Source organism: Apus apus, chromosome 5 (genome assembly GCF_020740795.1).
Source record: "Apus apus isolate bApuApu2 chromosome 5, bApuApu2.pri.cur, whole genome shotgun sequence".
Lineage (NCBI taxonomy): Eukaryota > Metazoa > Chordata > Aves > Apodiformes > Apodidae > Apus > Apus apus.
Genome location: NC_067286.1, coordinates 2673486 through 2694904, shown reverse-complemented (window position 1 = coordinate 2694904; position 21419 = coordinate 2673486). Strand labels below are relative to the sequence as shown.

General features: G+C 37.2%; 1 protein-coding gene across 14 annotated transcripts in view; it reads left to right on the top strand.

Annotated features, from left to right (window-relative positions):
* Nucleotides 1-21419, top strand: part of PPFIA1 (PTPRF interacting protein alpha 1) — a 56375-nt gene that overhangs the window by 8558 nt on the left and 26398 nt on the right. For 10 of the 14 annotated variants that reach the window (XM_051620730.1, XM_051620731.1, XM_051620733.1 and 7 more), the window contains 10 exons: nucleotides 12507-12608; nucleotides 13267-13431; nucleotides 14286-14360; nucleotides 14784-14885; nucleotides 15128-15349; nucleotides 16069-16215; nucleotides 17123-17257; nucleotides 17820-17894; nucleotides 18322-18405; nucleotides 19006-19137. In XM_051620730.1, the coding sequence (XP_051476690.1) occupies nucleotides 12507-12608; nucleotides 13267-13431; nucleotides 14286-14360; nucleotides 14784-14885; nucleotides 15128-15349; nucleotides 16069-16215; nucleotides 17123-17257; nucleotides 17820-17894; nucleotides 18322-18405; nucleotides 19006-19137 (1239 nt within the window). The remainder of the gene's footprint in view (nucleotides 1-12506; nucleotides 12609-13266; nucleotides 13432-14285; nucleotides 14361-14783; nucleotides 14886-15127; nucleotides 15350-16068; nucleotides 16216-17122; nucleotides 17258-17819; nucleotides 17895-18321; nucleotides 18406-19005; nucleotides 19138-21419) is intronic. The other 4 variants (XM_051620743.1, XM_051620734.1, XM_051620742.1 and 1 more) reach the window with 1 other exon arrangement.

Genomic DNA, 21419 nt, shown 5'->3' with positions numbered 1-21419 from the left:
TTTTACTCTTCCTAAGTTAGCACTGCATCCCAAAACTCCATTAATATACTTCACACTTTAGCTTAGTTTTGCTTTTTTAAAGTTTTCCTGCTTTAAAGGAATATGATAGAGGTCTTCATGTAAGCTGCTCTTAGCAATGCAGGCTGCTTGAGTCACTGTAAGTCTGCAAGGCTGACTGGTATCTGTTGACATATATTAGACAATACTTATAATAATCTCTTGTGCAAACACATCTCAAGCTACAGATACTGTGGAGGGATAATTTTGCATTGTGTGTGTCAGGTAATCCGGGTGTTCATAACTAAGTGTATTTTTTTGTTTGTAAGCCTGCCTGTGGATTCTCCCAAGTGTAAATGGGGGAATTTGTGGTGGTTCTTGCCAGGAAAAATGTTTTCACATTCTCCAGGCTGAAAGAAGAATTATTGTTTTGCTGTCGAGGGGAGCGAGGTTTTTTTTTTTTAATTCAAGTTGACTTTTTCACAGGAGTGCATGGAAATACTGCATTTTGTAAACTCCAGAGAATGGTGCAGTGAGCTGAATGTGTATCTGTAGGGCTTGCTTGAAGGAGATTACTATCCTAGTTCATACATTCAGGATTGGAGGAATACTGTGATTACACACACTACTTGTTAAAGTTAACGCTCAGTTTCATTGTGATGTGTTGTTTTCCTTTAGCTTCTCTGTAAATTCATGTAGATAGTTGGTGAACTTGGTTTTTGCTTATGACTTCTGTCTGCTTCAGACTTTACCTTGGGTCTCCTATAAGCTCTACTGAAAATCAGCTTTTTCTTCTGGTCAGGGTGGTGAGGCTCTGTGGCCTGTCCCTGCAGTGCCTTGAGCTGTAATGTTTTTAAGAAGAGAAGCTTTGTTGCTTAATCTTCTGTTCTGCCATTCCACAGTGGCTAACCTTGAACTTTGCTCATGTGTTTACGTTCATGTCTACTCGGGATATGGTTTTTGAGGATGGGAGTGAAAATCTGAAAAGCAATGTAATTTTGGTTGCATCTGGAATATGCCAGGACTTTTGATGAATAAGAGCAGTCAACGTATCTTTTCTTGTAGATAATCTGTTTTATGGTTGTATTTTCAGACGTATAAATGTTCCAAAATAGTATTTTGTTTTAGAATTTCTATGAAGTGCTCCAAGATTCCTTAATGAAATGATCTTTACAGTACCAGTATTAGGCATAAACAGATAGCTTCAGGACAGATCTTAAACAAGGACCATGACTTGTTTAAAGGGCCACATGAAAAAAAGCTTGAAAAATTAGTTCTGCACGTCCTTCTAGTTTTGTTGAGGAGAAAAAAGAACTTCCACTTGGAAAAAAACCAAGTGTTTTCTGTTTGTAGCAATAGGAAAATGGGCAGCCTTTTATTTTTCTTTTTTTTTTTTTTCTTTTTTTCTTACTGACTGTCAAAAGAAGGGAGCTTTTTTCCCACCTCAACTCTAACAGAACCGCTCACAGTATAAGGATGTAGTTATACCATCTTAGGTTGCTGGCTATTTTACATGGTTAAAAACAAAACAGTCACCTTAAGATCTGCTGTTTAAACAAAGAAGTTGTGTGTTGACCTGTATAAAGTTTAGATTGGCTCAATGTATAATTGAAAAGATCTAACCATGAATGTTCATGTAAAGAAACTACCTTGCAGTTGGTGAAGTTTATTAATAATAATTTTCTCAACATTTACAGTTTTCTGTAGTGAGAAATGGTGTGTATTTTTAATTACTTGAAAGGGTATTTTGGCTGCCCAATTCCCTAGTGTAAAAGTTAAAACTTTATTTACTGTGGAGTGGGCTCACTCCATAAAAATAAGAAATTCCTGTTATTTTAATGGTATTGGATCTATGGTTATCTCAGTAAATAGAACCAATTTTATTAAGCAGCTTTAGTACTATTTCTGAGTTTTTGAGCATGATCATGAAATAAGCCACTGAAAAGGGAGAGAGATATCTGGAAATGAAATTGTTTGGTTTAGTATGTACTTAATAGAATGCTTGATATGAAAGTTTTCTCACTGTGTAAATCAAGATTGTTTAAAAAAGAAAATCAGGGGAAAAGGGAATTCTGCTATATGCATCTGAAATGACTTCTGTCTTGATGAATGGCAGGGTTTAAATTGTGGATTAGTGGGTTTTAGTTGTGGATTCTCAAATGTCTTATGTGAGCCTGTCACAAAAATAATTTAGCAATATATACTTTTGCCTAGAGAATGTGGTAGTAAAGACTTCCTTGTCTTTGCAGTCTTGTCCATAAATGGGAAATCTGCCTGCTGAAATGGTGTTCTAAAAACGTGGTGGGCTTCATGGGTCTCTGTTAGCTTTGCTGCTTGAGTAATACTGGACCTAAATTATGTTACTAACTGAGCTTTTCACTGTGGTTTATGCTTGAGTAAGACTTGTGCATTTACTGTTCCCAAGGGGAACCTGAACCCTGTGTAATTTCATTCTCTCTGCGGTTCTGTTGTGTATTGTGCTTAAAGTCCTGACTGACATTTCACTCTTGGATCTCTTGCTTCTGCTGGGATTTAGGACATGGGCTACCTTTTGTGTTTTCATTTGGAAACGTGGAAATAAAAGAAACTTTTGACCCGAATCAAAGGTTATGTCAAAGTGGAAATGAGTGTGTTGTTCAGAGAGTTACCTGCAGTGCTAGAAGTTCTTCAGATAATCTAATTATGGGTGTAAAGGATGACTCTACACCTGAGAGAGCAAGGTTGAAACGGCAGAGCATGTACAGGGGCCGTCTGGTTGTATGGGTGGATCTGGTTGGGGTTTTTACATGTTTATGTGTGTCTTAGATAAACTTCTTTCTTGAGAATATCTCTTCAAAGCTCTCTCTGTTTGCTGTATTACATCAGGGTGAATGACTAAAAGTTTGGTTTAGATAATTTCCCAAGGCATGCCTTGGGATACACCACTGGGAATCTTTTTATTCCCCAGTAATGTACTTTTCATGCAGAATTATCACCTTTTTGTAGTTTGTGGGGCAAAGGCTTGAAAGGTTGTAACATTCTTTTTTACCTTTGTGTTGAAGAACACGAGGCAGGTGCATCTAGTAATTTATTTCTTTTAGAACATGCAGTGAGTTTTCAGAATGTCTTTTGAGGGTGTGGTTCAACAACATGATCTTCCAAAAGCTGAGCCTTTGTTTTAAAAAATCTGGAATTACTTTACTTCATGTAGGGTGAAATTGAAAAAGCTTTTTTAGGGTTTCATCCCTCACTGCTCATCCATGCAGGAAAGAAGTTCTCCTTTTCCCCTCCTGTAATCTTATTTGTTCTGATACTTACCTTGGTGTAAGTCTGATCCCCTGTTGGAACTGCAGTCTTAAGAGACTGCATAATGCTCTTCAGTATTTTGTGCAGTGGTTAGAAAAGATTAAGTCCTGGGAGGCAATAGAGGAGAAATGGGCCAAGAATGTCTTTTCTCTCAGCTGAGCAGGAGGCTGCAGGATTCCTGGTTGCATCATCTTTTCCTTGTTTTTAGCTCACTGCAGAGCAGGAGCTTCTTCCTCAGGCCAAGTTCCTCACCAATCCATCTTAGGCTTCAGCATTGTTGTTGGTTACAGCATATTAACAGATTGTCCTCATCTCTTTTTCTTACTTCCTTTTCCCTGCCTTTTAATATTATTCATATCCCTGGTTTTGTTCTATGATATAAGATGCTTTTTGGGTTTAGATAGTTAGGAAGTTTGAATCTGTTGATTGAGGATCTCCTCTGTGACAGACAAAAAATTACTTTGAACATTAAAAAAAACTTAAAAAAACCTCAGTAAAGCAACTTTTGGACACTTACTATATGTTGCTGAGTTAAGATTTTCTGTGTTTAAATATCAGACTTGTCTGTGATAAGACCTGGGTCTGCTCTTTTTGCATGGGCTTTAGAGTTGCCTTTATTTGTAAAAAAATAGCAACTTTTCCATGGAATGGTCTAGTCACGTTTGTTCCAAATATTGCAGGCTTGGATATATTCAGCTGTCCCAGTAAATACACTTAGCATGCAAACTAGTGTGATAGAGTACAAAGAAATAAAAAAATAACATGTAAAGAGCCTGCAAGTTGAATTTCCTGCTGAAGGCATGTATGTGTCCTCATTGAATATTACTTGCTTAAACAAGTTTGAAATTAGAAGACTGAAGTGTTCATCACTTGGCAAAAATATATATATATATAATGGGAGAGCACTGGGGGGGGAAGTACGTGTTGGTGCTTGTTTAATGAGGCTGGCTGGGCCAGCCTTATGCAGATATTCCCAAGCACTCCCTTTTAACAGAGTGTGAAAAATGTACTTTACAACTACTAGCCACAGAACTAAACCTGAGGACTGGAGGACAAGATGAATGATTAGAGTAGGGCAGGGCAGTGCCTCAGCTGCTGCTTACAGTTTTTGCAAGCAGGAGTATCTTGTCACTGAAGTAATCATGCATGACAGATCTTGTCCTGGGTCTATTTCTTAAAAATAGTGAAGTATTAGTCATGTGAGGATTAATTTTTTAAACGTGCTAGAACACAATATTTAGGATTAAATCTTTTTAAATTTAATAAAGTAGTAAGAATTTAATGTTAAATGTCAGCAAGCATTGTGCTGTTTCTTCTGAATGCAGGATGTTTAAAGTTGATATAAGGAAACTGACAGTTCAATGTTGTTTACAACTTAAAATGTCTTGTTATATCTTTAGTACTAGCTGCTTAGCCTTCATAAGGGGGGATGTCAGGAAAAAATACTGAGCTTGTTAGATCTCGGCAGATCTTGCAGTTGTTCCATGGTTTGGTGTTTTTGAGGAGTATTTTAAGATGTGAAATCCTTTGTGGGATCCCAGGAAATCTTGACCAACTTTATGTGGAGAGGAAAAACTTCCATGAAATCTCTACAGTGTCCTATTAAAGATGGAGACGGGTTTTGTCCCATACCTGGTCAAACTGGTATTACAAGATTCTTCCTCTTTAATTAAGTACAACTGTATTCTCCTTTTGCCACAGTGGGTATGGGTGTGGGTAGGTTTCTTCACCGACATGGACTCCAAAAATGGAGATGCCTAAAGCTACGACTAAGAAGTTGTGCTACTACTTACTGTATTAGTTACTAACCAAAATAGACAAGGCTAGGGGTGCAGGAGTGTGGTAATTCAGATTGTGAAACGCTTAGAATTCACTGATTCAGAGAGTGACTGAGAGGCATTTGTTTTTCTAACATCCCCCAAGTACTGTAAACTTATTTCTCTGTTTAAGGTAAAGTGTTCTTCTGGAATCTTGGTACTTGGACTGGCACAGTGGATTAGTGTTGTTATTGACCAGGCTCAACAGGGGCAGTTCTGCACCAGGAAGCCACACACATCCCAAGTTGAAAAGCCTGTTTTTCCATGATTACTGAAGTTTTCCTGATACATATTTTTGCTGATCTCGTGCAATTTTCCAAGTTGGACAATCTCAGTATGGCTTTGAATGCTTTTGTGCCTGCCAGATCTGCCCTTTCAGGGGATGTATCCATGTACTTCCAAGAGCAGCCAAGGTGGACTCTTTGCTTAACCATCAGTGAAAAGATTCCAGTCATACGATGGAAGAAGATTTTCTGCCACCATTGCATATGAATAGATGCTGAGCCTCATGCAAGTCTGAAGAGCTCCTCTCTGTTTCCTGTGCTTGCTGCTAGGCAGCTGTTACCTTACAGCTGTTGTAATGGTTCTACTTTTGGACTTTCTTATGTTGCCTGAATAGGGACAACATGTAAATAATATTTTACAAAGACAAGAGAAGAAAATAGTTTAAAAATAGAAACTTAGTGTTTCTAGTTAGTGTTGAATTTGTTAATTTCTTTTTAATCTTCTGTGCATGCTGTTAAGTTGTATGCAAAGGTTGCCCTCCCCAGCTGAGTATTTAGAGAAAGTCTTTTGGGGAAAAAAAATAAGTTTAAACATCACTAGTTTGATGTGTCATCTTTGATACACATCTGGAGCTTTAAAAGTAGTTTAAAGGCTGTGGTAGAAATGGGTTGTGTCCACTCTGGGTTATCTGAAAATACACCCCGTGTGATCTACCATACTTTGAACAAGCCTCAAATGCTGGCAATTGCTTGTTAAGGTTGATGAAAAGATTAACAAACTACCTGGAGAAATGATGGATTCCAAATCTTTAAATGATCACAAGGTTTGTTTGCTAGATGCTTAGCAAACTACAAGTTGTTTGTTAGACCTAAAAAGAAGTAACTGGATTAAATTTTCTGACTTGTTTAAACAACTTCATGTTCTCTTTCCTTACTTTCAGGCCTACAAAGAGGCTGGTTTAGCACTGAAGAAAATAGGATGCAGCTGTGGCTTAGTTTTGACTTCCAGCACATAACCAGCACACAGTCTTGTAGCTACCATTTGATGCATATGTGACTGTTGTATTCACTGTGTTGTGTGTAGGGCTCATTAATGGTGGAGCTTGGAAGATGCTCAGAGATTGGCTTGTGTACCTTGCAGTGCAAAGTACAGGATATAATCAGTGGCTGTTGGCTCTCCAATGATGCACAGATACATTTTTGCATGATGCTTTGCCACTAGTCTTGTATACATAACAGCAGTGTTTTGCTGGGCTTAGAGAAAAACGAAATACGAGAGTATTGCCAGTCTGGGTGGTTTATACAGGCTGTAGTTAATGATTTGAGTGGAGGTGGTTCCTGTTTGCCTCTCTTTGACCTGTGCTTTGCTCAGTGTACTAGGCTTTATGGGCTCACTTTCCAAACTGTTCTGCAGTGTGTATAAAGTTTGAACATTAGTTAGTGTGGTGAAAGGAAGACCTCTGATCCTTCAAGGAGTGAGGAGCTGGCTCCAGCCATGTTTGGGCTCCAGTTCTTTTACTCCCCACACCCCAAGTAGGAAATGTCTGTCAGAAATGTGTTAGATCAGGGAGGGGGAGTTACAGGAGGGAGGACATAGAACTGATGTTTTTCTACCTCCCTTTTCCTGTTACTTCTGCATTCCTCTTGCAAAGCTGCCAAATACCACCCTTCTCCATTTATGTTTTCTTGCACTTCAACATGCAGTGCTTCCTGAAAGCTCCTAGCAATGAAGTCCAGATTTAGTGCTTTGTAGTTCAGGCTCAGTGAACACTGCACATAAATTTAAGCAACTCGCTCAGTAACTGGAAACCTATTTATTACCATGGAGACTTGGTCTTGCTAGAAGCTTTTCCATTTTGCTTTTGGGCATATGTTTGGTACCTCCTGGCTGTGAGTTAAGAGTTCTTTTGCTCATTGCTTGTCAAACACTAGGCAGTTGATTCTACTTCCAGCTCCAAAGTGGGCTGGAAGCAGTGAGTTTCATTCCAGAGCAATAACATTATGCAACTGTAAACACTTTAAAACTTAATTGCCTGTTTAGGATTGAACAGTGTTAATGACAGGGCCTAGGTAGGTCAATCCCAAGAAGTAAGCTTGAAGAATACCATACTAAAAAAGAGGGCTGGAATGCTCAAAAGTTACTCAGGTTTAGTGTTAGTCGCTGTCTGGCAGCTGGCAGAAAAATTCACTGGAGTGGTTTCTCAGTTTTTGCTAGAGGAAAAGAAGGTATGTTTTTTGAGTCAAGGAAAAAACAGACTTCTGAGACTTGACCAAAGGTGGCATTAGGCATTTAAAAATATCTCAGTGCCATTAGTTGGAATGTGTGATTTTTTTTTTAGTAGTAAAGAAATCTGCACCTGTGTTTTATTTAGGAGTGGTCTTTTGGGTTACAGAGCATCTTATGCCTAAGGAGAACAAGGAAAAGAGGTTGATACATTAGTTATGTTATAAGCTACAATGTATCCTCACTCTGGTGGGCAGTTAGCTCTGGTTGGAAAAACAGCTGCTTTGGGCATGAAAATCCTTTTGATTATCTGAAACACTAGAGTTTGACTGTCTTTTAATATTACTTTAAGAGTTTTCTTACATTCCCTTTTAAATTGTGGGGGTTTTGAGAACGAAAGATAACTTATTTCACAGAGCTGAGTCTCTAAATGCTTGAAATAAGTTTTGTGTTGCCAGGTTAGAAGGTCCAGGGTCATTGATATGGGAAATTAGTTTCACTAGGTGAAAAGAAAAATATTTTTCTTTACACTCTAGGCTGATTTTTCTCTTTCCCATTAACACATTCCAGAGATAAGGAAAGGTTAAAAGCAGCCTGATTTATTACTCAGAACAGGCAAGGCACAATTGGTGTTGGTTGTTGTTTCTTCTGGATTTGTTGCTAAAGTGTGTGTAACAGTGTTCTCTTGGAAGGCTGGATTTAATGATTAAAACATGTAAATTCTTTTCAGTTTTAGCTCTAAATACCCTTGAAGTATTGCATAATTCTGATTGTTATCATAAATAAAGCCCCCAAAAGTAAATTTGTGTGACTTAATGGGTGCAAAAATTTGCTTGCTGTCAAATCCCAAATATATTGGTGGTATTGGTCACTGTGTGCTACCTAAACCCCTTAGAGATATCACAAGTAACCAAGTGACTGTCAGCTCAGACATCAGAAATGCACAGGATTGACAGGTGGTCACTAGTTAATCTAGCTTTTGAAGGATGCTTATGTTGTGGCCTCTAAAATACTAAAAGGTGGAAGGTCAGTTCTGAAGGTTGATGCAGAAAACCACTATTCCTTTAAAAAAAGAATGGAGTTTGTGCAAAAAAAGCCCCAACAACTCCCAGAAAATATATTAACAACAGATTTACTCAATTTAGGTTTTTGTAGAGAGTATTTATTTCTGGCAGCAAGAGTGTCATATTTGGAGTGATTCAGTTGGTTCAGAAAGTTACTTTCTTCAGTAAACAGTTTATTGAGTCTCTAGGTGTTTGTAAGGATGTTCCAATCAACAGGGGATATTTATCTAGTATATTAGCATTCTGACTGATTTTTGTAAGTGCTCTGAAATGCTTATTGAGTCCCACTCTTGTCAGTCCTCAGAGCAGGGTACTTAATATTTTTATGTCAACCAGAAGCAGAGCAGAACTTTGTTCTGATGTTCTCAGTCTTAATTACAGAAAAATAATACAGCCTTGTGGAAAAGCAGAAAAGTTTCTCAGGATTTTTCTTTTTCCTACAGTTCTTTCTGTACATTTCATCTAATGACAAGGAAGAAATAATGAGACAAATGTTTTTCAGATGATAAAAAGTTTCTCTCCTTTTGAACTGCTTGAGGAAAACAGACATTGTCTACTGTTGAAGGTTAAGTATTAAAACTAGAAAGGACATGTCTTTTGGCAGTGTCAACTGAAACTAAGGACATTCAATGGTAGTTCTTAGGCAGTTTGTGGGACTCAAAGCAACTACATTTTGTCAAAACAAACAGCAGTGGGGGCATTATGCAATGCCTGCAATACGTGTCAGACTGTTTATGCAGCAGCAATATAAATTCCTGTCTGCATTGTTCTTTTTGGGTCATCTGACAGTGTGATGGTTCGTGTTGTAATTATGATATATTTGTGCTACAATTTATATTTGCACAGAAGTATGCACTGAAATAGAACAGTATGTACTATAATCATTTGAAGAGTGAATAGGCTTCCTTTCAAATATGCAGCTGTTTTTCAGAAGATGAAGCTCCTGCAGATAAGAAAATGTATATTAGTGTTGTTCAGTGACTTAAAGTTAAGAAAGGATGATGAACCAGTGTCCATGCTTGGAAATTTTGATGTTGGCATTTTGAGGTTTTTTTTAAATTACTTTGAAAAGGACAAAAACACCACCAAGAAAATGGGTTTCTACCAAGGTCTGCTGCAAATACTTTGAGTCTGTTAGTACTTCTAGTAGTTCCAGTAGTACTTAATTTTCAAGACATAAAAATAAGCAGGGAAAGCCTGTGAAGAACTGCAGCTTTGGAGCCATGTTCTGGTTTAGCTACGCTTGTATTGGAGCAAATGGGATGTGTGCCTGGGAGGGACCAATTGCCTGGGAGACTTGGAAGCTTCCATAGGTGGGATGTGGAAAGTACAGGAAAAATTCAGACACCAGGGAGCGTTCTGCAGGGAATGCTTATAATAGAGTCAGTTTTTCTGGCAGCTCCTGTGAAGCTTGAAGTAGGTTTTTCCTTTCTTTGTTTACCTTGCTCTCAGGAACCTTTTGTAGTTTGTTTTATGTGTTTGTAAGTTCCAGTAGCTGTATTTACAGAACAGGTGGTTTTAATATTTCCAGAGCTTTTTACTTGAAAATAATTGGCCAGTTGTTGTTGTTTTTTTAAGGATGCAAATGAAATACTGCAGCTCAAGGTTTATGTGAACATTATTAAGTGTGTTAAAGAAATATATATATATATATTTAGCAATTGAAAAAGGAAAATAAAATGAAGGCTTCTTTGCAGTCATTTGGTGATAGATTAGCTGCTAGGGAGAACTATACTGAATGTTTTTCCAATGAGCAGATTTATTTTTTTTTTCTTTTTAGGAAGAGGAATTATGGAGATGGAATCTGTGATGGTTGTATTCCTGTCTTTCTCACAGCAACCTTTAAAAGCCTACAGCATTAATAATTCCAAAGGACTTTGCTGTAGTATTCACAGAGAATTCACTGTAGACTTCGCAGTATTTTTTGTCTTCTCAGTCACATTTATGTTTTAGAATAAAGTTTACCCAATTGATCTTGGAATTTGCAGTTAACTACATCTGCTTATTTTAGCTGCATGTTAAAATTTGCAGATGTGCTATTATAGTTAGTTGATGTGTCCTTTTGTTTTTAAGCATGTGTTTTCTGTCATGTTGAATTTTACTGCAAAATAGATCCATCTTAAGCTTTTACTTGATCTGCAGCTGCTGCCTGTTAAGTGATACATCTTGCAGAGTTTGGAAAATGTGGAGAAGCAGGGTTTGTGCACAGTGTGTTTCCACAGTATGCTCTTAGCTGACCATTTGTGTTGTTCACCTTGTCTTGATCATGGCTAGTTCAGCTATACTAATCTGCTTATTTGTGTTTTGTTTATTAGAGTGTTGTCCTTATTTTAGACAATAGAGAAGACTAATTTCTTTACTAGCATTTAAGTGTTTTCTTATACAACTGCTTCTGAAGTGCTCACTGGCCATTGGAGTGGCCAATGTGTATTTATTTTTTGCATCCTAAGTTGCAGTGATGAACAAGAGTTTTTTTCCCATGATTTCTTACAAAGCCCTTTTCTAAAGCATGTTCACATTCACACTTACTGTTAATAGTAATTTCTAATGTGGTTCAGATTACAACTTAATTTTGTCAGAGTAAGTAGGTAGATAAGGATAGGCTCAGTATTTGCTTATAGATATGATGTATAGTTGTATCTTTTATTCTATTCAGAGTATGCTCACTGAATTGATAGAAAGTTTAAATGCCTTTTATGTTGCCTGTTTTTAGTGAAGCTGTTGATAGAGTAGAAGTAGTTTAGGATGTAGTAGCTTTTACTGATATTCAGTGCAGGCGTGTCTTCCTTTCAGAAACCCAAAAATACAGAAATTTATTCGTTGTCATAGAATCAGGGAATGGTTGGGGTAGGAAGGGATCTTTAAAGGTCATTCTAGTCCAACCAACCCCTCTGCAGTGAGCAGGGACACCTTCAGGGACTAGATCAGGTTGCTCAGAGTCCTGTCCAGCCTGACCTTGAATGTTTCCAGGGACGGGGCATCTACAACTTCTCACCCTATTTGTGAAAAATTTCTGGCTTGCATGTAGTCTGAATCTACCCTCTGTTAGTTTGAACTTGACTAGCCTCAGTGTTCAGAAGTGTTCAGGTAGTTGTGCAATAACACTGATATGTTACCTTGATTCCTGTTCCCTGATGACTTCTCATGTCATGTGCTATTTCAGTTGGTTTCAGTTTTGTTTGGTGAAAGCCATATTAACTTTGAAGGGAAAGCCTTTTGAGGGGTTTAAGCTTCTAGAAAACTGTTGTTGTTTTTTTTTTTAATCCTCTGAGATTCCTAGCAGGAATATAGGGAAAGGGCTGTTGCAGTTTGATTCTGAGGGATTTGAAAGTAGGTATAAATTAAATTCTTGTATTTAAATTGGGTTGATAAATACCTGTAAAGGTATGAGTCCTCCAGTGATGAAACTTCAGGGATTTTCTTTTACTATGAGGAAGTAACGTGTGTATTCTGGTAGATGCCAGGGTAAGCATTGTCTCTCACAATTAAATACTGACTTGAGATTTGACATGTTTTGCTGGGTTCTGTTTTTGCTTAGGGCCCAGGTTTTTCCTATCTGCCTTAGCAATTATTTAAAAATAACAAATCACAACTTTTGGAAACAATAACAAAATGCATTACAAATAGATTTTCCCTTTGCTTACCAGGGGTACCCCAATTCAGATAATTGCATTCAGTTCTCAAAAGTACTGGTCAAACATCTTTTATCTTTGTACTTGGCAGTCTAACGGTTCTAAGTGTTTGAACTTAAGCCTTCTTAGCATGACTAATACAACTGTATTTGCTTTAGACATCTGAAATGAATTCTTCACGAAATCATGTCGTGTTCACATGAATCTGCTCTCATTATATCCCGATATTTGACGTGCTTACATTTCTGTCTGGTTTATTTCAGGAATTTGCAGCACTTACGAAAGAGCTAAATGTTTGCAGGGAGCAGCTGCTTGAAAGGGAAGAAGAAATCGCTGAGCTGAAAGCAGAAAGAAATAACACAAGGGTTAGTTCCTTGTCTTCTCCAAGATTACCATTGTTAAAGCATCTGGCTACGTGGAGAAAAACACTGAACGTTGAATTGGAAAAGCTAAAAGTAGTTTTTCCCTGATATTTGCACATGAATGCCTCTGGAAGTGTGATGGTGTGTTGATTAAGAAAGTTTGGAAGCTTAAGCACAGCTCCAAACACTGCTGTGCAGAATCAGGAAAAGCTTGTGAGACTGTAATGCTGTCTGACACTCAGCTTGCTTGTTGTTGGAGTTTTGTAATCATACAACACCCCACATCAGTGGAACAGAGCAGACAATCTGAAGGGATCTATTCCAGCAGGGTACACTGCTGCCAGCAGAACAGTTGCTCTCCAATTGAGAGTGTTTCCTACATGTATCCTTCTGACAAGCAGTTCCTCAGATTGGTGGCAGAGCTGACAGGTCCTGGCTAAGTAAAAACCTCATTTAAAAGCCAGTCTGAGAGGTGGGAAATAGCTCTGATCTCTCTTCTAATGTGGGTGAAATGTTAAAAACGGGTGCTTATCCTCGGTGCAAGTTGTTGGCTCTCAGATTTGAAACTTACAGCTCAAAGCTTGATGTTTTAGGAGACAAAGTTTTCTGCAGCCGTGTAGAAAAGGAATAAACATGGTTTCTTTGTTTTGTTTTGTCTTAGCTGTTACTGGAACATTTGGAGTGTCTTGTCTCCAGGCATGAGCGATCTCTCAGAATGACGGTTGTAAAGAGACAAGCTCAGTCTCCAGCAGGAGTTTCTAGCGAAGTAGAAGTTCTCAAAGCACTAAAATCTTTATTTGAACACCATAAAGCCCTTGATGAAAAGGTAATGAAATATGGTGACTGACATCATCTCATCCTGTGCCCTCTTTCGGGTGGACCAGGCAGTTGTTTGTACTAAAGTTGTTCAAGTCAGGCTCTCTGAACTTTTCTTTGTATTAAGATAGTGACTCTGCTATAACTTCATTAGTAACTGCCCTCCTACGTTAATATGTTGCACTAAAGCAAGGTGCTGTAGTTTATTCTAGTACTTTATTACATGTAAAGTAAGCATGGTTCGGGGGCAATATATTTCTTGTAGGAATGCATATATTTGCTTGCTAGTATAACATCAGGATTTAGCCGTTTGGTTATGTAATACAAGAAATGGGCTAGAGGGAACAGGAGGAGAGAAATCTGCTTACACTGTGATATAAAATAAAGCTGAATTAAAGGAACTCCACCCTTTAATTGTGCCTGATGCTGGCAGCAGGATATGCAAGTGGTAAAGTTTACTGTATGTTTTGCTGCCAACTTACAGTTTGCCCGACTTTATAGAAAACGGGTCACGAAAGCCTGTCTCCTCTTCCCTGTAAATAAGCAAAGGCATACATGCTCTGTGCCCTGCAGAAGGATGGGCAAATCCTGGATATGTTCACTTCTTGCCTAAATGTACAGGTCATGTTAAGATAGGATTTGTTTATGACAAAAAAAGAAAGCTAGATTTTAAGATACACATTGTTTCTCTAGAAGGTTTTTTTGTAGCATATATTGTAATCAGTATATAAGAATTAAGCAGATCTCTAAGTATAATGGAAGTAGTGTTATTTACTCCCTGAAAGGGTATGGTAGCATGGCAAGAGTGAAATTGATTTATTTTTCATTTAAATTATTTCAAATTATTTGAAATTACTCTTTCAGGTAAGGGAGAGGTTACGAGTAGCACTTGAAAGATGTAGCTTACTGGAAGAAGAACTAGGTACTACACATAAAGAGGTAGGTTTCTTTTTAAAAAATAAGTCTCCACATTTGCTTTGTGGGTGTTATAGTCAATATTTATACACAGTAATTTCAGTTTCACTTCTTGTGTTTGCTTTTTTTTTCTTTTTTACCAAATGGTATAACTATAAGGCTCACTTTGAAAGAGCAGGAAGGGAAAAAAATCCACAGCCCTCAGTGCCCCCTGCGTCCCCCAACCCAACAATTAAACCCCAACAAAAAAACCCAAAGAGTTCCTGTGGCTTCAAAATGAGAATTTTTTGGGTTGCAGTGGCATAAGTTTTTGAGTGTCTGTGCCATATTTTATTAACATATACCTTGTACTGAAATCAGTGGTTGTTGTTTTGCTCCTTTGCTGTTGCAGCTGTGAGAAAGGAGTTGACTCGAAACATATGTATGTAAACTTCTCTTCTCTTTTAGTTAATGATTCTGAAAGAGCAAAATAATCAGAAGAAAACACTTCCAGATGGGATGCTGGATATAAATCATGAACAAGAAAATACACCAACCACAAATGGCAAGGTAGAGCTCTTTACTTTTTTTAGCTGATACCTGATTTTTAATTGTTAGCTATAACATTTTAATTTTAAATTATGATAAAAGATTTTGAGTGATCATTTAATTAAAAAGTCTCAGTTGCCAACAGTTTGATTTTTGCAGTCTATCCAATAAACAAAATTTTCTTGAGGAGGGGGTGTTTACAGGTAAGTTTGCTTCTCAAGTTGGCGTAAGATACAAATAAATTATTTTTCCCTGCTTTACAGCGATCTTCTGATGGTTCTTTATGCCATGATGAAAACCTTGCTAAAGTAATTGAACTCCAAGACATCATAGATAAGCAAAACAAAGAGCAGACACAGATGAAAGAACGTCTCACTGCCTTGTCTAGCAGAGTAACAGAGCTGGAAGAAGATCTTGACACAGCTAGAAAAGACTTAATTAAATCTGAAGAAATGAATACAAAGTTACAGAGAGATGTACGAGAGGTGAGGAATAAACTTTCAGAATCTGTGCTGTCACAAATGCTTGTTGCTCAGTTAGACCTTTATGCTTTTGTGTGTCTGTGGTTTGATAGGTGAGAAAAAATTGTTCAGAGTATGATGGTGCTGTGTTGTGTTTAAAAGACCAGTGGCTTAAGAAGATTTGTCTTCAGAATTGTTCTATGAGTAACTATATCTTTCACAAATATTCAACCATAGGTTTAGCATTATGAACTTTGACATGTTCTTGAAAAGCCTCTTGATCTTGTTATAAATGCTAAGCTTAATTTTTTTCATATGTAAAGATGCAGGTGGCTGAAGAATGATTTCAGTTTCAGTGGTGTGGTTTGACAGTTACTGATCAATCACTGAACCCCAAAGTCCTATGTGTTGCTGTGTACGGTGTCCTTATTAAATAGAAATGGAGTTAAGTTGAATCCAAGAACACTAACTCTCCCCAGGAAGTAAAGATTTGTGGTGTAATATAATAAAGACCAGTCTTTTTAAGCATTCACTGTTAGTTTTTTTTTTTTTTAAAAAAAAGCCATTTAACTTGTAAGCCAAAGTGGGACTATTCTTTTTACTTTATCTTTTTACTTAGAGACATAATACAGTGTATCTGATTTTTAAAAATTAACTATTTCTGGCTTGTGGGTTTTTCCCCCCTCTTTGATCATGGATGAATCATCCTTTATATTCTAAATTCTGTCTTGTGTCATGCATAGACTATGGCCCAAAAGGAAGACATGGAAGAGAGAATTACAACTCTTGAGAAACGCTACCTCGCTGCACAACGTGAAGCTACATCTGTCCATGACCTCAATGATAAACTTGAAAATGAAATTGCCACTAAAGACTCCATGCACCGACAGGTTGTTATTTGAAATCAGAGACAGTACATTTTGCTCAGCATGAAGCTAATGGAAAGAATTAATGTTCAGACTGTACTAAAGCACTTGGCTTTTAGGAAGATAAGCATCATTTGTAATGTGCTATTAGTGATTATTTTTTCAGTAACTGGAGGAGTGTGTTTGTTTACAGAGTTTTATCCTGGAGATGAAGATGAGACAGTTTACTGGGGTGGGGAAATGGTTTTGAGCATTTCAGTGCATTTGATCATAGTGCAGTAGGGCTGCTGTCCCTGTTAACCAGATTTTTATTGTATATGGATCCAAGCATCTTGAGTTTTGTGTGTGAGAATTACTCATTCTAAGCTGAAACAGTTTTAAAACTTGTGTAGTGATTTTTATAGCCCGTAGTAGAAGTAAATGTTGCCATATTGTGGGAGGAAATTCCACATATGGTTGACATGAAGTAGCCCTACTTAAAACCAGAAGTGGTTGTTTAGACCATCACTTTCAGCCAGCAACTCTTACTCAACAAGAGAAGTTCCTTTTAGTGTAATTTTTAAAAGAAGTTGTTACACACTTTAAAAATAAATCTTGTGGTCATAAGCATAGTATTATTTAAAATATGAAGAATTTTTTTCCTTGATGTAACTCAAAGTCTTAGCACAGCCTTAACACTGAAAATTCAAAACTTGCTCTATGCTGCTTCCCATACCCATGTTTATTTGGTGATACAGGAGCTTTCAGAATACACAAAATTGTCTACAGAAAAAAATTTCTAGAGAAAAAAATTCTCCAATGGAATGGAGAGGTGGATGCTACATCTTTGGTTATGAAACATTTTATTCTCCATAGGTGTAATAAAGGTATTATCTTTGGAAGTTCACGATCATTCTAACACTAAACATTTGCTTCTCATAATCCTGTGTAGAGTGAAGATAAGAACAGGCAGTTGCAGGAACGACTGGAACTAGCTGAGCAAAAGCTGCAGCAGACTCTGAGAAAAGCTGAAACTTTGCCAGAGGTGGAAGCTGAGCTGGCACAGAGAGTTGCAGCACTTTCAAAGGTGGGTCAATTGAACAGTGTCCCCAAGACTGTCCTCTCTGTTGGCCTCCTGCTAGACAAAATCTGTTCCTAGTGTTGGTTTTGTAACATTGTGTTTCTGTTTCTCCCCCAGCCAGTTCAGAAATGTTTCTTGTTGCTTTCTGCATTTTGTGTTTATCTCTGAACACACTAAACACACTCCGATTTACTCTTTTTATTTTTAATTTCTGCTCTTTGACACTTGAGCAGGTTAATGTTACAAAAAATACTCTAAATTATTATTTTGTTGCTTTTTATTAAAATGCATTCAGTAATAGGCATAGAGTACTGTAAAACAAGAACTATTTCTGAAGGGGAACCCCAGATTTTTTCCACTGTTAACCAAGTGAGGAATGTGGGAAGAGAGAGAGAAGTAATGTTACTCATTAATACTCAGATTTTTAGAAGGCTGCAAATGAAATAATGAAGTCTGAAGAATTATATGTAGAAACTGAAAATGAGCCTTTTCAAGTGTGTGTTTCCTTTTCAAGTCTCAGTTTCATTTCTTTCCCTGTTATCTTTCCTGTCCCTAACTGGCTCTGTAGTCTGACCTTTTGTCTCCTGGGAGCTCTGCTGCTAAAGATGCTAAAGTATTGGAACTTACCACCAAGCTTAGGAAGGTAGAATTTGTATATTAGTCCTTGTTTCTGCTTGCTGCTTTCTGCTTTGTCATGATTACTAACAAAGGGCCATGTTGTCTAGGGTAGTGAGGAAAAGCTGAAAATGCATTTAGTTTGGGTTTTTTTTTTAATTATTATTTTTTTTTAATTCTTGGGGATTTGAATGAGCTGCTGCTGCAAACTCATTTGCAAGTAATAGCTGATTCATGGTACTTAGGGGTGAGAGACTTCATCGTTTTGTTATTTAATATTTGAAATCTTACTAGGTTATTTTAGTGACAGAAAAGCATCTGTTCTGCATTGTGTATTACCATAAATGGCAGTTGTGCAAAGCATGTCAGATACATTGTTGTGCTTCAATGTTTCTATGCTTTTGAAGCCTTTTTTAAAAAACAACAACATTTTGATTTTGCTTTCAAATTGACAGGCTGAGGAAAGACATGGCAATATAGAAGAAAGACTGAGACAGATGGAAGCTCAGCTAGAAGAAAAGAATCAAGAGCTGCAAAGGGTACCATACTTTTTTTTTTTTTTTTTTTTTTGGCAAAAATACCAAGCTGAAAGAAAGAATCTCATCTCCTTCATGGCTGCCTACCATTCAGCAAAGCTGGTTTTATTTCTCATCTCTAAAATAAAACCAGAGTTCAGGCTGGCTGATAGTTGGGAGCTTTGAGCCACGATCCTATGGCTGGCATTAAATTTCAAGACAAAGCTGGAAGCTTCCAATCAAAGTTTGGGATATGTTTGGAAACACCTAATTGCTAATCATACCTTCTGATGAGCAGACAGATCAAAAACTTGCTAATTGACTCTGAAAAAATTAGTTCCTTGGTTATAAATAATGGAGTTGGTTCTGAAATCTGCTTTTTCTTGAAGTGTAAGCTCAGCTTTTCAAGCTTCTGATCTATTCAACAGCTTTTGAAGTCTGTTATGTGTCCCTTAAATTCCCTTACAGAGTCTTGGGGGTACATGCAGGATTCCTTATTCCCTTGGAAAAACGTTTCTATTAAAGCATATGCATTGGATTAAAGAAAACTTACAGTTTTTGCAAACTGGAAGTTGTTATAGATCCTGTAAATTAAGTTATTTCAATAGCTTTTATGTATCTTAGGCTAGACAGAGAGAGAAGATGAATGAAGAACATAATAAACGTTTGTCAGAAACGGTTGATAAGCTCCTGTCTGAATCTAATGAAAGGCTTCAGCTTCATCTCAAGGAAAGAATGGCTGCCTTGGAAGATAAGGTAACATGTCACGTTCCAACATACACATTACTTAGATCTTGAGCATTCTGTAGTCATTTGTGTATTTTGCAGTGTGCCTGTAAAGTCAGTAAATAAATACTACACACTTGTTAAGTAGATTCTGCTAAGGCTGTTTTCTAGTGTGGATTTTGAAAATAAGTTCTTAAAATTGTGGGATTTTTTTTGAGATTGTCCCTGGGCATTTTACTATAGTTTTGAGTAGGCATCTTTTAAGAAGCTTTATCCTTTCTTAGTTGGCTGGTGTGAACTGCATAAATAGGCTCATCGGGTGTAATACAGGAAGCCTAAAGGATTAGGGCTAGAACTTTGACCTTTTCTATTCAGTTTCCTTCATTTCCCACTGTTATTGTCTCTACCAGTTACCCTGAGTCATGGTGGGATTCTTGCAGGTTGAAACAATCTTGCATTTTCTTCCCAGGTAGATAATTTTGAGCCGGGTTATATGAATGTAAATGGGCTGTTCCCTGAGTTTTCAGTGCACATCTCAGGGCTTTCTCCTGGATTTAGTTCATCTTCTAACTTGTTAAATACTTTACTCTGTTGCTTTCCCTTCTCCTTTTGGGTCTAGTTTCTTAGAGGTTTTTCTTCCTTGCCTGCCTTTAAGGATTCCCTTGGTCTCCATCTAACAAAGCAGTATCTTCTAGAGTTGCACTTTGCTTGTTGCTGACTTGGAATTGCTTTGTTTTGGATTAAAAAAAATACTTAGTTTCTGTTACTGGAGGGTGAAATGAGTGTCTAGGGAAATGTTTCAATGTAAGCTTGAGTGGCTTTTGTTTCAAAGTCGTGGTGATAAAATGGTTCTGTTGCAATATAGAATGATGTATTCAGACCTTAATAAATGTTTACTTTGTCTTGCATTCATGTCAACTCAGCTGTCATTGATAAACCATTAAGTCAGGTATCTGACATGACTTTCCAGAATTTCAGGACTGTGCTCCACTCAGATCATTACAAAGATTTAGTTCATTCTTCTCCCTGCTTTTGCACACTGGGAGTTGAGAGGGATCAGGCAGTACAGAACATGTGTAGGTCCTACTGATTCTCATCCTTTGAGTTAATGATAAAGGTGCTTATCTGGCTTCGAAGGCTGAAAACTTTGTCTTGTGGTTTTTAGTTAATATCACTATTTTCAAGATCAACTTCTCCTCATACTTCAGAAATTCTTATGGGTCTTATTATGACATTAACAAGGTTGCTCTAACAGTCAATTTCTGTAAAACAGCTGTTTATTTTTTTTAAATGCTTGAATACTGGGGGGTTGTCTTAGGGTTGACCCTAATTCCCCTTTAGCTTCCAAACCCTAACTTGCCCTCATGAATAATGAGGAAAATCTACTTGTCCTTCACCATGAGTGACTTTCTAGGAAAGTATTCTTGCTATGGCTTCCAGCTCATTTTTTTATGATAAGTTGGGAAGAAACATGCAGATAAAATTTGACGACTTCCTTCTGATCACTTGGGCTTTTTTCCCAGAATTATTTGTTTGTTCATGCATAAAACTTTATTACACTTTTAGAGATGCAAATAATAATCCTACTTCTCTGAAGGAAATGTGTTTAGCAGAGTTTTTTTGCAGTGGTGGAAAAGGAAAAAAAGGAGTGACACAGTTAAAAGTTTCCAATTAGAAGGGGCAATCTGATCTTTCTTTTTCTTGGTATCACATACAAATACAATAGTTCAAATTCTTTGTTGTAGCTCTCAAATGTTTCTTAATTCTCAGGGGATTCTTCATCTGCATTTAGAAACTGCTTTGAGGAAAGACTGTAGTAGTCATAAATATGTATATTTACTGGAATTGTTTTGAAGTCATGGTATAATTGCAGAGATGCCAGCTCTGATGTTAATGAGGGCCTGTAAGTCATTGAGCGTTGTGGTTGTGGAGGAACATTACATGCAAGAAATCACTGTAGAATAATTTTGTAGGTCAGGCAAGTGAAAATAATACAATGATAACAACCAGTAATGCCTTAGTAACCACTCAGTGAACTACTTTGAATTATTTTAGCTGCTGCTTTATTCTGTCTTTTTTTAACCAATTTTGTCAAACGGAACTTTTAAAGGCAAGTGTTGTTGTTAAATTTTTATGCATTATTACTAAACCCATTACTTAGAGGGCTGTACACCTGAAAGGATAAACCTTCAACTGTAATCATAGTGAAATGGTGTAAGCAAAAAACTATTGGTAACCCCAGATGCATCTGTATAATGTTGGCTGAAAGTTTTTGATACCTCTCATGGTTATGGTTTAAGAGTTGAAAGCTT